This window comes from Corythoichthys intestinalis, chromosome 2 (genome assembly GCF_030265065.1).
Source record: "Corythoichthys intestinalis isolate RoL2023-P3 chromosome 2, ASM3026506v1, whole genome shotgun sequence".
NCBI lineage: Eukaryota > Metazoa > Chordata > Actinopteri > Syngnathiformes > Syngnathidae > Corythoichthys > Corythoichthys intestinalis.
In genome coordinates this window covers 54,055,780-54,073,815 of record NC_080396.1, presented here as the reverse complement: position 1 = coordinate 54,073,815, position 18,036 = coordinate 54,055,780, and the positions used below count along the sequence as shown (strand labels likewise).

Genomic DNA, 18,036 nt, shown 5'->3' with positions numbered 1-18,036 from the left:
GCTGCAAGGTTGTTGTTGTTACAGCACCAGTCCGTATGTGTACTTTTTTTCTCATTTGATGTCCAATGATGTGTCCTCAAATGATAGTGCCATCAGTCAAAGCTCAGGTACCTGCTTTTTTCCCCCTCACTGTCTGATGGAGACCGGATGGATGCTGGTAGATTCTTGTCATTATATTGTCGGTGGTAAAATAGAGGTGGTGTTTTGAAGATGTGCAATCTGTTCTGTAACATCATAGTTGTAACCTGATTGCTACAACAGAAAAGAAGAATAATCCATTGTGTTTGCTTTCATAACTCCATTGTAAGAACGACATAAAGAAAAAAATAGTGTTTTTACCTTGACAAACAAGTCAGTTAGTTACCGGCAGTTAGTTTGCTCATGAATTCAATATTTCATGTAAATGTGAAGGTGGCACTATTGGAGGTCGATAAACGACCGCCACAAAGTCAAATATAGACCAAACTTGTAGTTAATATGCTAACTGCTTGTGCCTTTGCAATCAATATCATGGCACAGATATGCTTCAAACGAGGAATGTTTAGCAAACAATATCATAACATGTATGCAGAGAGGTGAACTACTTGAAAGTATAGTGGTACTTTGAGATACAAATGCATCGACAAACGTTTCTTTCAACACACAACATACATTTTGACTCATCATCTGTCTTGACATATGACGATATGCTCGAAAACTGAAAACTTTCATTGTTTTCCCGCAAGATGGCAGCACGTCGGATTTTCTTGTGAGAAAAAAATCTTCACGGGTCCCGAGAAGGTTAGAGCAGGTGGTAGTAGTGGTAAGAAAAGGAAGACTGACGCTAACAATCGATATGAAGAAAAAAAACATAGAAAAATATGAGTGTGGTGTGCGTGTGATTGAACTGGCTCGACATTACAGCTCACAACACGGCTTACCTTATCCTCCTCTACCTACACACCCGCTGTTTCCTGCAACCTTCGTTCGCCATTAAGTTAAGGTGACAATAAAAACTCTAATTCACATACTTATTTATTCCTAATTTATTTCTTTTACATGTGTCTAATTTAATGCATTTGTTAAATTAAGAAAACGGCTCACCGTATCCCCCTCTACCTCTACACCCGCTGTCTTCGACGACCTCGATTCACTAGTCTCTCTGACAATGTGACAATAATAATTTCCGATTTATTCACTTTTTTATTTGTATACAAAGGGGCAAGAAAGTATTTAGTCAACCACCAATTGTGCAAGTTCTCCTACTACAAAAAGTTAGAGAGGCCTGTAATTGTCAACATGGGTAAACCTCAACCATGAGAGACAGAATGTGGGAAAAAAAAAACAGAAAATCACATTGTTTGATTTTTAAAGAATTTATTTTCAAATTAGAGTGGAAAATAAGTATTTGGTCACCTACAAACAAGCAAGATTTCTGGCTGTCAAAGAGGTCTAACTTCTTCTAACGAGGTCTAACGAGGCTCCACTCGTTAGAGTCGTTAAAAAACACACCTGTCCACAATCTCAGTCAGTCACACTCCAAACTCTATGGCCAAGACCAAACAGCTGTCGAAGGACACCAGAGACAAAATTGTAGACCTGCACCAGACTGGGAAGACTGAATCTGCAATAGGTAAAACGCTTGGTGTAAAGAAATCAACTGTGGGACCAATTATTAGAAAATGGAAGACATACAAGACCACTGATAATCTCCCTCGATCTAGGGCTCCATGCAAGATCTCACCCTGTGGCATCAAAATGATAATAAGAACGGTGGGCAAAAATCCCAGAACCACACGGGGGGACCTAGTGAATGACCTACAGACAGCTTGGACCACAGTAACAAAGGCTACTATCAGTAACACAATGCGCCGCCAGGGACTCCAATCCTGCACTGCCAGACGTGTCCCCCTGCTGGAGAAAGTCCACGTCCAGGCCCGTCTGCAGTTCGCTAGAGAGCATTTGGATGATCCAGAAGAGGACTGGGAGAATGTGTTATGGTCAGATGAAACCAAAATAGAACTTTTTGGTAGAAACACAGGTTCTCATGTTTGGAGGAGAAAGAATACTGAATTGCATCCGAAGAACACCATACCCACTGTGAAGCATGGGGGTAGAAACATCATGCTTGGGGCTGTTTTTCTGCAAAGGGACAAGGACGACTGATCTGTGTAAAGGAAAGAATGAATGGGGCCATGCATCGAGAGATTTTGAGAGAAAATCTCCTTCCATCAGCAAGGGCATTGAAGATGAGACGTGGCTGGGTCTTTCAGCATGACAATGATGCCAAACACACAGCCAGGGCAATAAAGGAGTGGCTTCGTAAGAAGCATTTCAAGGTCCTGAAGTGGCCTAGCCAGTCTCCAGATCTCAACCCCATAGAAATTCTGTGGAGGGAGTTGAAAGTCTGTGTTGCCCAACAACAGCCCCAAAACGTCACTGCTCTAGAGGAGAGCTGCATGGAGGAATGGGCCAAAATACCAGCAACAGTGTGTGAAAAGCTTGTGAAGAGTTACAGAAAATGTTTGGCCTCTGTTATTGCTAACAAAGTGTACATAACAAAGTATTGAGATGAACTTTTGGTATTGACCAAATACTTATTTTCCACCATGATTTGCAAATAAATTCTTTAAAAATCAAACAATGTGATTTTCTGTTTTTTTTTTTTCCCACATTCTGTCTCTCATGGTTGAGGTTTACCCATGTTGACAATTACAGGCCTCTCTAATATTTTCAAGTGGGAGAACTTCCACAATTAGTGGTTGACTAAATACTTGTTTGCCCCACTCTATGTGTATTTGCTATTTGTAATTTTACCTGTAGCATTTATTAAGGATTTAGCGTAGGTTTTTTTTGGGCTGTGGAACGAACTAATTAAATTGTAATTTATTCTTATGGGGAAATCCCTCTCGACTTACGACCATTTCGACATGCAAACCAGGTGTTGGAACAAGTCAATTTGTATTTCGGGGTACCACTGCATGTTTTTGAAAAGATACCCCGCTTTGCTTAGTCGACAACCATGTAACGAATAGTGAGCAGTCTCCACAACACAACAGTGTCAGGCTTTCATCAAGAAATTGAAATCACAAGCGTAGAGAGACAGCCGCTGGAAAGATAAATATCATAATTATTCCAGTAGTCTTGAGGGATACTCATATCCTAACTAGAAGTGGTGCCTTCGGCTAAGCTTATTCTGAAGTAGATCAAAGACAGGCTGTGATTGAACATGTTTAAGTCAAATAATGAACATGAATAAAACATGTCATATAAGTTGGGAGTAGCCTGAAAAAGATAATTGAGTAAGACTGGGTCTGCTGCACAATTACTCCTAGGTCCACTATTTTACGAAGCATCGTAAAATAAGTGTCACATGGCGGCTTCATAAAATGTGCCTGCCTATGAACAACATCGTCATTTGTAATAAACCCTTTTAAATTATGTTCCATTATTGGTTTTCTTTTTTTTTTCTCCCTCTGTCATTTTCTCTCCTTCATTTACCCAATCAATATCTATACAGCTGGATGATGGTCAAGGTCCTGTGCTGATGACCACTGTGGCAATGCCTGTTTTCAGCACTAAGAATGAGACTGTAAGTATTAATGCAAATTTCCCCCTTTGATTCCCCCAATTAGCTTGTTGACAGCACTTTCTGGAAAATGGTCATAGTTTTTTTTTTTTTTTTTTTTTTTAAATAATTCATCTGGCAAGCCCACTCAGTATTAAATTCTTTGAATGTTAACCCTTTTAAGAATTTTAAGCACATCAATTTAAAAATGTCCAGCTGTTTTAAACAATTGGTCCTTGGTGCCTTTGTCTAGCATGCCCCTGACAGTGCCTGAATGAAAATGTCAACTCACTGAAAACCAGTGATTGCAATAGAAGTCAAATTTCCATGTTAACTCATGAACTGCCACCGAGGGCAATTCGTTTAAACTGGGAGTGATGGCAGTGAATGATCTCTGCTAGCCGATGAGTTGACAAGGAAAGATAGAAGTAAATTTAATAATAGTGTCATTTTTAAATATCTGTGCAAGGTTTTTAAAACAAACTGGCAAACAACCCAGTTTCAAAACTGCTACCTCAGGTTAAAATCCCTAATCATCCCAGTTTCTATGCATCTACAAACGCAGTACATATACACTCCAAATCGAGGTGAGGAAAAAATGCAGTTTGACATTGAACCGTAACCCATGTCTAATGTGACCAGCTCTCATTTTGTCACTGTCATCTTAAACGACATGACAAAACAATTTTACTTTATGTAATTTGACATCCTCATTTATAAGACCATATTTAGTTATCAAGTATTTACCATTGTATGGCTGAATTTCATTTTATTTTCTTTATTTAGGCTGTGCATCTTGGACCATTGGTTTTAAACAAAGAATCAAATTGAAAATGATCCACTTCCATGTTTAAATCTTGCAAAAGCAAGCAAATAATTGTTAGAATGTGAGTGCAATACTAGTTTGCTTCCTGACTCCTGCTGGAGTAGTTGCCAAAATTAAAATATAACGTAAATTCATACAAATGACATGCACTGACATTCTTAGCTCGAAAGGCACGAGGTTGAACTTCCGACCTACTAGTTTTAACACATGCATTATCACACACATACTTACATTAATACACACTAGTAGAAAAATTCTTTGTAGCAGACCTTAGAATTGCCATAAAATACACTGCATTGATTTAGGAACTAAAATCACTTCTGCATCCTCAAAAACATGCAAATACCATAAACCCCACTGACACTGTTTCTGCCTTAAAGGGAACCTCAGACTTAAATAAACACAAAGGTAACCTTTTAACCTTTAGGAAATATTTTCATAACATTTGGGATTAAATGTCGACTCACAACTAGTTGAATGACACCTCTTTTATATCTGGAGGGGTCTGTATAGCTTTCAGCGACACTAATTAACTTTGAGGAGGGTGGCAGGAACCACACACAAATAAACTACAAATGTGCTGACTGCTTTACAGCATACGTCACTTCCCCCTTTCCCCATTCATTTTAAGATGGAAGTCAATGCCAACGCTTTTGCGCAAATTTTGTAAGGATCAACAAAAGACAAAAAGTTTTGTCTGAGGAGGGAAAAAAAAGAAGGCTACCAGGATATAGACCCTACTCACCAACGTCACAGAATGACGTGTCGCTGTATCCGGCCGCCATATTGTCCATCTCTGTTTAGCCCTATTCTCAATGGTTTCAATTAGTCGTTCAGTTTATAGAGCAATTCATGGAAGCCCCGGTGCTTTCAGACGCTGTAAACTCATTGGATGCGTTGCATAAAAGGCGTTATGTGGAAGAGCTTCAGTCTATCCATTCGCCAGATCCATATTTGATGCCTAAATCGATATTTTTCGACCCGCTGTCTTCGCCCTCTTTGCCTGACATCTGCTACCCTGATATCTACAACTATCTTGTCCACACAAAATCAGCCTATTGTCACGAAAGTTTGAAAAACTGTAAGAGCAGCACTCTAAGCAACATTACCCCGTGTGACCCTTTACTTCCAATTTTCTAAAATGGCGACAATCAATTTTAAAAAAGTTGACTCCGATGGCCGACGCTTCAAGGATAGGTGGATATTGGACTATTTCTTCAATGAAACACGCAACAACTGTGTCTGCCTCATTTGCAAAGAGACGGTCGCTGTTTTCAAAGAGTTCGATGTGACGCGATAATATTACCGAACAAGACACGCTGACATGTACGACAACATTACAGGGAAGATACGCAGCGAGAAATTATAGCAACTTGAAGCTAGTTTAATTTCAAAGCAGCAGTATTTCGCAAGAGCCCGAGTGTCGAAAGAGAACGCCACAAAGACGAGATTGTTGAAATTATGAATTTAAAGAAATAATAAGGCAAATGTGACACACAGAAGGACTTGCTAAAATTTGTTTAAATATATTGTTCTATGTAAATCAGCCAAGGTAGCCCCCCGCATTTTTACCACACCAAATCTGGCCCCCTTTGCAAAAGGTTTGGACACACCTGTTTAACTTGGTACCAGCTAAATGTTATTCAAAATATAATGATGGTGGAAGAAATAAGCATCTTGAATTTGAAAATGTATGTTGTCGGCGATTAGCCTCACAATGATCTTAATTGTGGTTGTCAGCCCAAAACCCTCTAAATATATATTAAATGCATCTTACCAGATATAAAATGACTACTACATAATCTGTAGTGATCGTTTGGTGCCCAGTTTTCTCGTCGAATTGCAGCAGTCCATCTCGCTCTCCTCTCCGGGTCTCTCGGAATATGGTAGAACTTCAAGTCTCTCCGTCTATCTTCTCTGGTATTGCAACCAACTGCCACACACGCCTTCACCATTTTGATTATTAATGTTAACGAGCAGAAAACCACGCCATAATAGGAGGAATTTACGTAGCGGTAATGCTTTAAACCCCGCCGAGCAAACGGACAATATGGCGCGGAGGCGTGGTTGTGACGTCATGTGAGTAGGGTCTATAGCTAAATAGTAACATTGTTTTTTTTTCGTTTTTTTTTTTTTAAACCCGGCAGCACCGCCCAGTTACGTCACCGGCCAGAGTGCATTGCAATGTCAACAACAACGACGTACTAAAACTAATTTTACAAGTTTTATTAAAATGAAAACATTGAGAGGGGTTTTAATATCAAACTATTATAACTCATACTAACATTTATATTTTAAGAATTACCTTTTTTTCCTCTCCGTGGTACCCTTTAAGGTGCAAATAATCAATAATAACAAATAATAATTCCTACATGCATGAAAATGTAGATAACGGTACTGTAGTTTCAACATCCATTTTGTAACAATCTTTTTACCTATCTCTTGTATGTTAACTGTTAATTCATCTGTGTATTATTTTGTGCTTTTAGCGGAACCATGGCATTTTACTGGGGGTGGTAGGGACAGATGTCCCTGTCTCAGAGCTGCTCAAAACTATTCCTAAATACAAGGTACAACATTCTATTATTATACTTCTGCTAACTCCCCAATACAATTATAGACTTCATTTGGACATAGACACTGAAACTGGGAATCAAACTGTAGCAAGAATGAAAAATAGATACTGTTCCTGCCTTCGAGCGCTAGTGCTGTAATTAAGTCAATCATACACCAGCTCACTTATACTACTTGATATGTGTTTCTCTTCAGTTAGTTCTTAATTTCAAGTATTCGTTGTTGAAAAATTGTTAACCCTCTGAGGCTCAAATTAAATCTTAGTAACAGGAAAAATGTTACTTCTGAATTTTAAAAAAAAAGGCTCATTAAATGTGAATGTGGATTAATTAGGTGATTAGTATTTAGTTGTTGCAAATCTGCAACACCTGCCTTTAAAGGGTACTTACTTAGTACTTACACAAATGAACTTATCAACAGCTTTCGTTGACACTGTTATGTAGTGGTATTGGTGGATCTAAATTATGTTGATTTTAAATATTGTACTTTGGATATAGGGATTTTTAGACACTATTTTGATGGTGATGATTAAATACACTTCTAAGGTTGAAGCTTTGAAATACAAGGCAATCGCTTACTACATAACTTTACAGTAATTAACTTTTTTGAGGAAATGAAATGCTGTTGTCTGTCAAAGCATTGGTTTCTTTGTAAAGGCTTTCTAAGTTTTATATGTTTAATCATTAATGAATGTGTTGTGTTTGCATTTTAGTTGGGCATTCATGGTTATGCCTTTGCAATCACCAACAATGGCTATATTCTCACCCACCCAGATTTGCGTCCCCTTGTGAGTATGAATTACCTCTGAGCAGAGACTCTGACAAGTGAACTGATTTTGGAACACACCGTTTCAGCCACCTATGCATTGCATAAATTACTGTTGATATTTCAACCTGCATTTTTATTACAGGAACGTTTGTTTGTAAATTGCATTTCATTCGAGTTCCCCAATTTTGACAGACATTTGTCATAACAGCAGAAAAACTTTTTGTGATCACATGCATTTTATAGTTGTGTAAAGTGCATTCTAGTCATTCATTGGATTCTGAACAGGGGTAGGTAGAGTAGCCAAAAATTTGATTCAATTAAGAGTAGCATTACTTCAAAATAATACTACTCAAGTAAAAGTGGTCACCCCAAAAAATTAGTTCAAAAGTATTCAGTGAAAAAATATAAAAGGTAATGAGTAACTGCTTACAATGTCTGTTTTTTAAACAATAGTATATCTCAGCATAACCTTTATGAACTGTTATTATTCTAATGTCCTATAACCTATTACATGACTACTTATTAAATGTCTACATTAGGGCCAAAAAACTACCTAAAAAATCATCGACTCAAAAAATCTATAGAAAATGAAACACCACCCGTCCAAAGAGCATGAATGCCTTCTAGTGGACAAAACATATTTCCTACCATGAAATTAAAATCATCATATCTCCTGTTTTCTGTGGTCAATTGATACAAAATAAAGCTGGAAGAGAGTTTGAAACCCGCGCTTTGGAGTAACGTTGATGACAACATGTAACAGTTAAATTTTTTATGGCGCTTTACAGACAATAATGATGTTGATTGAACTGGTGAGCATGATCATATGACTTCAGACTACAAGTTTGTGTGTTGTCATGTGACTGTATTGTTGCATCTCATTAATATAATAGAATCATGTGATTATTGTTACGATGTCTTATTGTTGAAACTGGTGAATCCACTGTGGCTCTGGCAAAAATGAAGCCTAAATGTAATTTGTAGAATAAAGAGGAAAAATGTAACGACTCAAGTGTAGCCCCAAGTAGCGGGGTAAGAGTAATGTTTGTTCTTCGCAAAGCTATTCAAGTAAAAGTAAAAAGTATGGTGTGGTAAAACTACCCTAAGAAGTACATTTTCTTTCAAAAGTTACTCGAGTAAATGTAACCGAGTAAATGTAGCACTTTAGTACTACTGCGCACGTCACCTTGGATTTTGAAAGACATACAGTGCCTTGCAAAAGTATTCGGCCCCCTTGAATCTTGCAACCTTTCGCCACATTTCAGGCTTCAAACATAAAGATATGAAATTTAATTTTTTTGTCAAGAATCAACAACAAGTGGGACACAATCGTGAAGTGGAACAACATTTATTGGATAATTCAAACTTTTTTAACAAATAAAAAACTGAAAAGTGGGGCGTGCAATATTATTCGGCCCCTTTACTTTCAGTGCAGCAAACTCACTCCAGAAGTTCAGTGAGGATCTCTGAATGATCCAATGTTGTCCTAAATGACCGATGATGATAAATAGAATCCACCTGTGTGTAATCAAGTCTCCGTATAAATGCACCTGCTCTGTGATAGTCTCAGGGTTCTGTTTAAAGTGCAGAGAGCATTATGAAAACCAAGGAACACACCAGGCAGGTCCGAGATATTGTTGTGGAGAAGTTTAAAGCCGGATTTGGATACAAAAAGATTTCCCAAGCTTTAAACATCTCAAGGAGCACTGTGCAAGCCATCATATTGAAATGGAAGGAGCATCAGACCACTGCAAATCTACCAAGACCCGGCCGTCCTTCCAAACTTACTTCTCAAACAAGGAGAAAACTGATCAGAGATGCAGCCAAGAGGCCCATGATCACTCTGGATGAACTGCAGAGATCTACAGCTGAGGTGGGAGAGTCTGTCCATAGGACAACAATCAGTCGTGCACTGCACAAATCTGGCCTTTATGGAAGAGTGGCAAGAAGAAAGCCATTTCTCAAAGATATCCATAAAAAGTCTCGTTTAAAGTTTGCCACAAGCCACCTGGGAGACACACCAAACATGTGGAAGAAGGTGCTCTGGTCAGATGAAACCAAAATTGAAATTTTTGGCCACAATGCAAAACGATATGTTTGGCGTAAAAGCAACACAGCTCATCACCCTGAACACACCATCCCCACTGTCAAACATGGTGGTGGCAGCATCATGGTTTGGGCCTGCTGTTCTTCTACAGGGACAGGGAAGATGGTTAAAATTGACGGGAAAATGGATGCAGCCAAATACAGGAACATTCTGGAAGAAAACCTGTTGGTATCTGCACAAGACCTGAGACTGGGACGGAGATTTATCTTCCAACAGGACAATGATCCAAAACATAAAGCCAAATCTACAATGGAATGGTTCAAAAATAAACGTATCCAGGTGTTAGAATGGCCAAGTCAAAGTCCAGACCTGAATCCAATCGAGAATCTGTGGAAAGAGCTGAAGACTGCTGTTCACAAACACTCTCCATCCAACCTCACTGAGCTCGAGCTGTTTTGCAAGGAAGAATGGGCAAGAATGTCAGTCTCTCGATGTGCAAAACTGATAGAAACATACCCCAAGCGACTTGCAGCTGTAATTGGAGCAAAAGGTGGCACTACAAAGTATTAACGCAAGGGGGCCGAATAATATTGCACGCCCCACTTTTCAGTTTTTTATTTGTTAAAAAAGTTTAAATTATCCAATAAATTTTGTTCCACTTCACGACTGTGTCCCACTTGTTGTTGATTCTTGACAAAAATTTAAAATTTTATATCTTTATGTTTGAAGCCTGAAATGTGGCGAAAGGTTGCAAGGTTCAAAGGGGCCGAATACTTTTGCAAGGCACTGTAATGTCTAAATGTTTGCATTTATATCCATTACAACTCACACATGAAGGTTTATTTCACAAAAGAATTGTAGGAGAATGAGAGAATACAGGCAGTGAGAAAGATCGACAGATGGTTTAATAGTGGTCTAATTATAGATGTTAATGAGTAGTGCTAATGAGGGTTGAGAGGCTATCCTCACTGATGGCTAAACACGGACAAAACTTTTCAGTCCACACATTCCTTACTGCTCCAAACAAACAAGTTGATGCACAGATGAGTGACAAATAGGAAAAAAAGAATCTAACAACATGAGGTGTCATATCCAGCTCTTGGCTTACCAACATCAATTTATGCTACTCATAATGCTATGACAAACCTAAATCAACATATACATACAATGTCCCCACCCCTAAAATTGTACAAAAAAATGTTGCAATACACTTCAATCCAAATGTGACACAAATAAGAAGTCATGCTGTCTCAATTTTTCTCAGTACCAATACGTGGTTTTTCTCTTTCTGTGCACATTTCCCACCTGCCTAGTACGGTGATGGTAAAAAGCGAAGGAAGCCAAACTATAGCAGTGTGGATCTGTCTGAGGTAGAATGGGAGGACAAGGATGACATGGTGGGACGTTTATTATTATTATTATGATTGCTATTTCACCATGAATTTGAACGCTCAGCACTGTCTTTGTGCTTACAGCTTAGGAACGCCATGGTCAACAGGAAGACGGGAACATTCTCAATGGAGGTGAAAAAGAGTGTCGACAAAGGGGTGAGGATTTTTTTTTTTTTTTTTTTTTGGACGAGGGTGGATATATTACAAAGAAAAATAATTTTTGAAGATCCTCAATAGTATTTCAAAGGCATCCCTCAGCAGGGAAAGACCACTTTGCCAAGAGGTTATACAGTGATGTACAACATTGACTGGGGAATTTGTGTCTGATTTGGTTTGTTCTGCATGCACCAGTGTGTCTGCCTCAGTGTGTGAGCTCCTTATCTCCGACATGCACATGTTGCTGAATGCAACGGAGACAGCAGCCCAATGTGTCTTTTGGAGAGACACACACACGTGCAGGGGAGCGTGGGGTAGTGTGTGTCAATGTGTCAGTGTTCCTTCACGTTGCACTTTTAAAGCTTTGTAGGGAACATTATACTTTCAGCCGATTAATAAGCATTCAATATGCAAATACATTTCTCCAAATAGATACCCAACACTCATTCATAATCAAAATCTTAATTCAAGAATTCTCAATGCAAATCTCCTACCACAAGCAAGTGCTCTCTTAACCGCTAGATGGAGCCATGCTGCAGAAAATGTACTCAGCTATAAAACTGTACTGTACTTTCCCCCTGTTTGAGCTTTGACTAAACACCTGCTAAAGCACAACGTGTTGTTATTTTGTGTTACAGAGGCGTGTACTGGTGTTACACAATGATTACTACTACACTGATATCCAGGGTACTCCTTTCAGGTGAGACATTATAAGACATTTATCCCTTCATAATGAAACATGAAACATTCTTTTATTATTAGCCTTGGAGTAGCACTTTCAAGAGGCCACGGCAAGTTCTTCTTCACAGGAAATGTCACCGTGGAAGAAGGTATGTTATACATATTTTTTCCCATACTCAGGCCATTCTTGGTGTAGGTTTTTTTTCTCTTTTTTTAAATCTCAAAAATCTAATTTTTTTCTCAGGGTCGTGTACACATTTTATTGTACATTATTTGTATGTATCGCTGCCCTTTTATTTTCCCTAACGTAATAAAGTATATCTTGAAGTTGTTAATTAATTTAAGCATCATTTGCCTGCTATTTTCTCCCTGATTTGTTTGTTTCTTCCTGTGCCTCATACCTCTGTATTATGGAAACCTTGGTGTTACTGATTGAAAATGTGTTTTAATGTTGTTATGGTGGGGCAGAGTTAGGGTAGGCAAATAAAATACGTAGAGTTGGTAATAGTCAAGTCAGATATGCCCCACAACTTCAGTAACCGATGGGTAAATTCCTCTTCTCAGTTTGCCTTGAAACACGTTGAAGTAGTAATGGTAACACAAAACCCCACAATAAGACAGGATGTTTAAAATTGCTTTATTGACTCTTTGGATGTGTTCATTATGTGTTGCCTTGATAGATGCTTATGTCACCGACAGTGCCTAACTTTTATATGCAGCCGTATGCATGTAAATATTCATGTCACGGTGGTCTCTTTGCAACTCCAAACATATCCATCATCGGGAGTGCTCTGAGCATGACTTGGCTGTTCCTGATCCAATCAGACCTGCCAAACCAGACACAAAATAAGTTTTTCTGACATGCTGTATGCATTTAAGAGTGTAAGAGCTACTTAAGATCAACTTAATTCTGGTTGATTCCTTCCATTTCTTTTTTCTTTCTTTTTACTTTCTTTTTTCTTCTTCTTCTTCTTTTCTTTGGTTTTGTTCCAGGTCTTCACGACTTAGAGCATCCTGACGTGGCCCTTGCAGATGAATGGTATGAGTATGGAATTCCTGAAGCATTTTTTATTGTCTGTTTGTTCCAAACAACATTTTGAAAGGAATCAAACCAAACATTTTTGTGTTTTGTTGTTGTTGTTGTTGCAATGTGTTAGAACCATTAACAATTTGTGTAATTTAAAATATTTTTCAGACTTTTACGTTTGAATTACTACCACTTTTTACAGCTTCCATACTAAGACTGGGAAAAGTCAAAAGTGGTTAAAAATTGATGATTTCAACCTAAATCAATAAAAAGGTTATTAAAATACTACTTTGTTTATTTTATAAATACAATAAAACTTGTGTATCCTATTACAAATGTTGGTCTTCAATTTGGGGATCAGTTGGTTTTCTTTAAAATGTGATTTCAGAACTGTTTCATATGTAATAATCAGTTATTAATTAGAACTATGTCATGTATTTATCTGTCCTACTACAGGACATATTGCAATACAGATGATCACCCAGAGCACCGCTACTTGACCCAGATAGAGGCAATCAAACTCTACCTCAGTGGACATGAGCCCCAACTACAATGTTTGTAAAAGTTAACAACAATCCACCTTTGTCAAGTGGATCACATTTTGATATTGGGTTACATTTTGAACTTTTATTTTTCTTATTTTAGGTGATAAAGAATTGATTCAAGAGGTCCTTTTTGACGCAGTGGTTACTGCTCCACTGGAGGCCTATTGGACAAGCTTGGTTCTCAATAAGTCTGAGTATGGCACACGCACACACACAAACAAGAGTCAATGCATACTGTATCACAGTAATACTTGACACACACACAGGAATTCTGACAAAGGGGTTGAGATTGCCTATCTTGGCACAAGGACAGGCCTGTCCAGAATCAACCTGTTTGTGGTACCTGACAAGCTTACAAACCAGTAAGTATCCCACGTCTGTTTGTATCTAGGATTTTACTTCTTACTCTTTGTAAAATTATTTGGTTTCGTAACATAGCTAAAAAAAAAAAAAAAGGCCACTGTTAATGGAGTCACATTCTGTTTCAGTTTTGATAAAATAAATTGTTGCTGATTCTTTTATATTCAATTTTTATTTAAAGAAATGCATTGATCTTTGGACTTTTTTTGGTCTTTTCTGTGTGTCTCAAGAGACTTCCTGACTGCTGAGGACAAAGAAGGGGTGTTCAATGCAGACCACTTCCCACTGTGGTACAAAAGGGCAGCAGAACAAGTTCCTGGCACCTTTGTCTACTCACTGCCCTTTAATACAGGTTAGGAAATGAAAAAGATGCATTTTTGTCTAATTGGCTTTAAGAGGAAGATGTAAAAAAAAAAAATCTTAAATATAATGAACACTATTTTATATATTTGATTTTTTTTATATAGCTTTCCCTCTCTTGTGGATGGGTTTGATTGCCTTGTGTCGAAATTAGATACATTAGGAATAGCTTTCGCCTTATCTGCACTGAGTTGGCCAAAACATGCTCACATACATGCACACACATTTAAACTACAGGTTTGTTTTTTTTGTTTTTTTGTTTTTTTTAATTCCAAAGGATGGAGTTGTGTTCATTCGTCCTCAGCCTGAGGCTTTCCATTAGTCTCAGCTAATACTGTACAAGTGATCAAAAGGCCTCTTATTTACTGGCAGTGACTTCCCTCGGATTCACTCACTCATGGAAGGAAGCTGCATCCATGAAATAATACTTGTTGGCATTTATGTTTAGTGCCTCCTCTCATTTATCCTGTGGTCAGATGATAATTAAAATATAGAATTTTAAAATGTGATAATACTACTAATAATACTAAAAGTGATAATATAAATTTGAAATGACTCATGAAGTGTGTCTGTGTGGTTGTAGGATCAGAAAACAAGAGTGTTGTGTTAGCCAGCACAGCCATTCATCTCTTGGATGAGAGGAAATCACCCATAGCTGCGGGTAAGTCAAGGATGGCTGCTTTGAGCTCCCACACACACTCATACATTGACAGTGGCTGCAAAATCCTGCACGATGGATACAGGGATATTTAGCCTGCTGAGCTGCTCTGCATTTGTCTACCCCATCTTTCCCTTCTTCGCTCCATGCACTTGCTCCTGTATGAATGTACACGCAAAAGAATGTGAAGACAATAAATAGACATTTCCATCAAGAAGCGTTCAAGCCTGAAATATTAATAAAAGTCGGGTTAATAAAATGCATATATTGGGTTTTGCCAGTTCAGGGATCATTGAAGAGGCACAGTTCACATCTCATACATTAATTACACAAAAAGTGCTTTGTTAAAATTCAATTGCAAATATCTGGAACAGAATTTAATTGCAGACAGATGATGTCATGTATATGTGGTTTGTCAATGGAGATACTGTATCTGAAATTGTGCAATGCCAGGTTTAGTTAAGACTTCAATTAAAGTTGCACTAATGTTTCGATTTTGTTGTTTTACACACATTTTCATAACATTTTCTCCTTTTATCAGGTTTGTCCAGCAATTTGAGTTGCAAGTTACCATAATGTCATTTTTCAAGCTACAGTGGTACCTCAACATACGATCGCTTCGACACACGATCTTTTCGACATCCGATGTGAAATTTGACTCGCCATTTGTTTCTACATTCGACGACAAGCTCGAAATATGACGATTTATGACAGCGTCGCAGTTACTTTGATTTTTATTTGACTTCCTTGTGAGAGAAATCAACATGAGTTCCAAGAATGTTAGTGCAGGTGGCAAAAAAAGGAAAAAGGTGAAACTTACCATGGAAATGATACAAAAATTTGAGCATGGGCGTGTCCGTGAACTGACTTCACAATACCGCCGTAGAATGTCTAGAATCTCGACGGTCCTGCTCCGACCTCCGTTCGCCAGTCTTTATAAGTTAAGGTTACAATATTATTGTAGTAACATCGCCCAAAAAGTCCCCAGCTTTGTCAGGTTTTTAATCATTTATTCCAGAACTTGTGCAACAAAACATGCCTATTGTCCGCCACAGCTGGACAAAGTGAAAGTAATAAGTCCCCCCCACCCCTCTCCCTCTGACAAGTCAGCCATGCTGTGCGTTCAGGTACACCACTCAAAACACATCCACCACATTAGAACCCTGTTCATTACATTATTACAGGTATTACTATTATTGTATTATTACTATGATTTTTATTCATTAGGGCCCGAGCACTAAGCGTGCGAGCGAGCGAGCCCTATTGTTTTGCAAAGGATTATTTTTAGGGCCCGAGCACTAAGCGTGCGAAGGCCCTATTGTTTTGCAAAGGATATTTTTTTGTTTGTTTGTTTTTTCCAGGGCAAATGAAAACGGCCAATTTGGAGGCCTGAACATGCACGAAAAGTCACCAAAATTTGCACCTACGTGCGGAAAATTGTAAATTTCGATAATTTTGCAACGTTGCAAAAAAATGTAACAAAATGGCTCAGTGGCGCCCCCTTGAAATTTTAAAATTCGCCTATAACATTAGGGTCCGTCAGCGTAGAGCAATGAAATTTGGGGAGTCTATACCTTGTCCAAAACTGCTCCAAAAAAGCATTGGCACCCATATTCCAAACCCAACAGGAAATCGGTTATTTTGGATCGAATATGAAATTTTTATCGATTTACAGGGTGCACATTTGAGACCTTATCGCCAAGGGAGTTAGTTGGATCATCTTCAAAATTGGTGAGACTGTTCATGAGACATATGAGATCTTAAGTTTTGAAAATAGTGCGTTTTCATTCACGGGTCTGACCTGAGCGTGGTGCCAAAGTCGGCCATTTTTTCGGCAAAATGACAAATTCAGTAAATGACTAATAATTCCTTGACACAACGTTCAATCTTTTTCATATCTGGCATGTATGTGCGGTATCCCACCCTTAACACGAGTGCATTGAAACATTACTCATTAGGCCTAGCGCCCCCTAGTGAGAACAGGAAATGCATTTTTTTACGAGACAGGCTCCTCCTTCAAGGGAAAAAAATCTGGTGACCTCAAACCTGTTTTAGGGGAGCCTCAAGACATGTGTTCAGGTGCCTGATGAAAAATATTGAGTTTTCGTTGAAGCGGAGAGGTCCAAACTGGAAGTAAAAAATGACCGTCAACAATTTGTCTCGCCAAAAACTTTGAACAGTCATAACTCGGCAGATATACAACATATCTGCGCCAAACTTCCCGTGTTTGTTGAGAGTCATACCCTGAAGGTTCTTGTAGGGGTCATTTGCATCAACTCTACAGTGCCAACTAGTGGCGACAGAAAGAAGATTTAAAAAAGGCCTTTCCTATTGGGTTTTTTCAACATAGAGCGAGGAAATTTGGGGAGTAGATACCTTATACAAAACTGCTCCAAAAAGTCTCTTGCACCCATTTTCCAAATCCAACAGAAAATCGGGTATTTTGGATCGAATGGGAAATTTTTATCCATTTGTAGTACAGTTTACATTTGGAGGCCTGAACATGCACAAAAACTCACAAAATTTTGCACATACATGCGGCTTTGCGTGTATTTCGATAATCTTGCGACGTTACAAAAAAATGTAACAAAAGGGCTCAGTGGCGCCCCCTTGAATTTTTCTAAAAGGCGTTTCTTATTAGGTTTTTTTTTAACGTAGAGAAATGAAATTTGGGGAGTCGATACCGAGTGCAAAACTGCTCCAAAAAGTCTCTTGAACCCATATTCCAAACCCAACAGGAAATTGGGTATTTTGATCGAATGTGAAGTTTTATCAATTAACAGGGTGCACATTTGAGACCTTGTAACAGAGGGAGTTAGTTGGATCATCTTCAAAATTGGTGAGACTATTCAGGAGACATAAGAGATCTAAAATTTTTAAAATGGTGCGTTTTTATTGACATGTCTGACCTGGGCGTGGACCTAAGTCGGCCATTTTTTCGACAAAATGACAAATTCAGTAAAAGACTAATAGCTCCTTGACACAACGTTCAATCTTTCTCATATCTGGCATGTATGTGCGGAATCCCACCCTTAACACGAGTGCATTGAAAAATTACCCATTAGGCTAAGCGCCCCCTATAGACCCTACCCACGT

The 18,036-nt window shown here is 38.4% G+C and overlaps 1 protein-coding gene across 3 annotated transcripts in view; it reads left to right on the top strand.

Annotated features, from left to right (window-relative positions):
* The window catches only part of LOC130930315 (voltage-dependent calcium channel subunit alpha-2/delta-3-like), a 288,134-nt gene that overhangs the window by 216,707 nt on the left and 53,391 nt on the right, over positions 1-18,036 (top strand). For 2 of the 3 annotated variants that reach the window (XM_057858191.1, XM_057858200.1), the window contains 13 exons: positions 3,500-3,571; positions 6,863-6,943; positions 7,660-7,734; positions 11,076-11,159; positions 11,238-11,309; positions 11,948-12,009; positions 12,072-12,139; positions 12,984-13,029; positions 13,474-13,571; positions 13,663-13,756; positions 13,829-13,924; positions 14,153-14,274; positions 14,866-14,943. In XM_057858191.1, coding sequence (XP_057714174.1) covers positions 3,500-3,571; positions 6,863-6,943; positions 7,660-7,734; positions 11,076-11,159; positions 11,238-11,309; positions 11,948-12,009; positions 12,072-12,139; positions 12,984-13,029; positions 13,474-13,571; positions 13,663-13,756; positions 13,829-13,924; positions 14,153-14,274; positions 14,866-14,943 — 1,048 coding nt within the window. The remainder of the gene's footprint in view (positions 1-3,499; positions 3,572-6,862; positions 6,944-7,659; positions 7,735-11,075; positions 11,160-11,237; positions 11,310-11,947; positions 12,010-12,071; positions 12,140-12,983; positions 13,030-13,473; positions 13,572-13,662; positions 13,757-13,828; positions 13,925-14,152; positions 14,275-14,865; positions 14,944-18,036) is intronic. The other variant, XM_057858208.1, reaches the window with a different exon arrangement.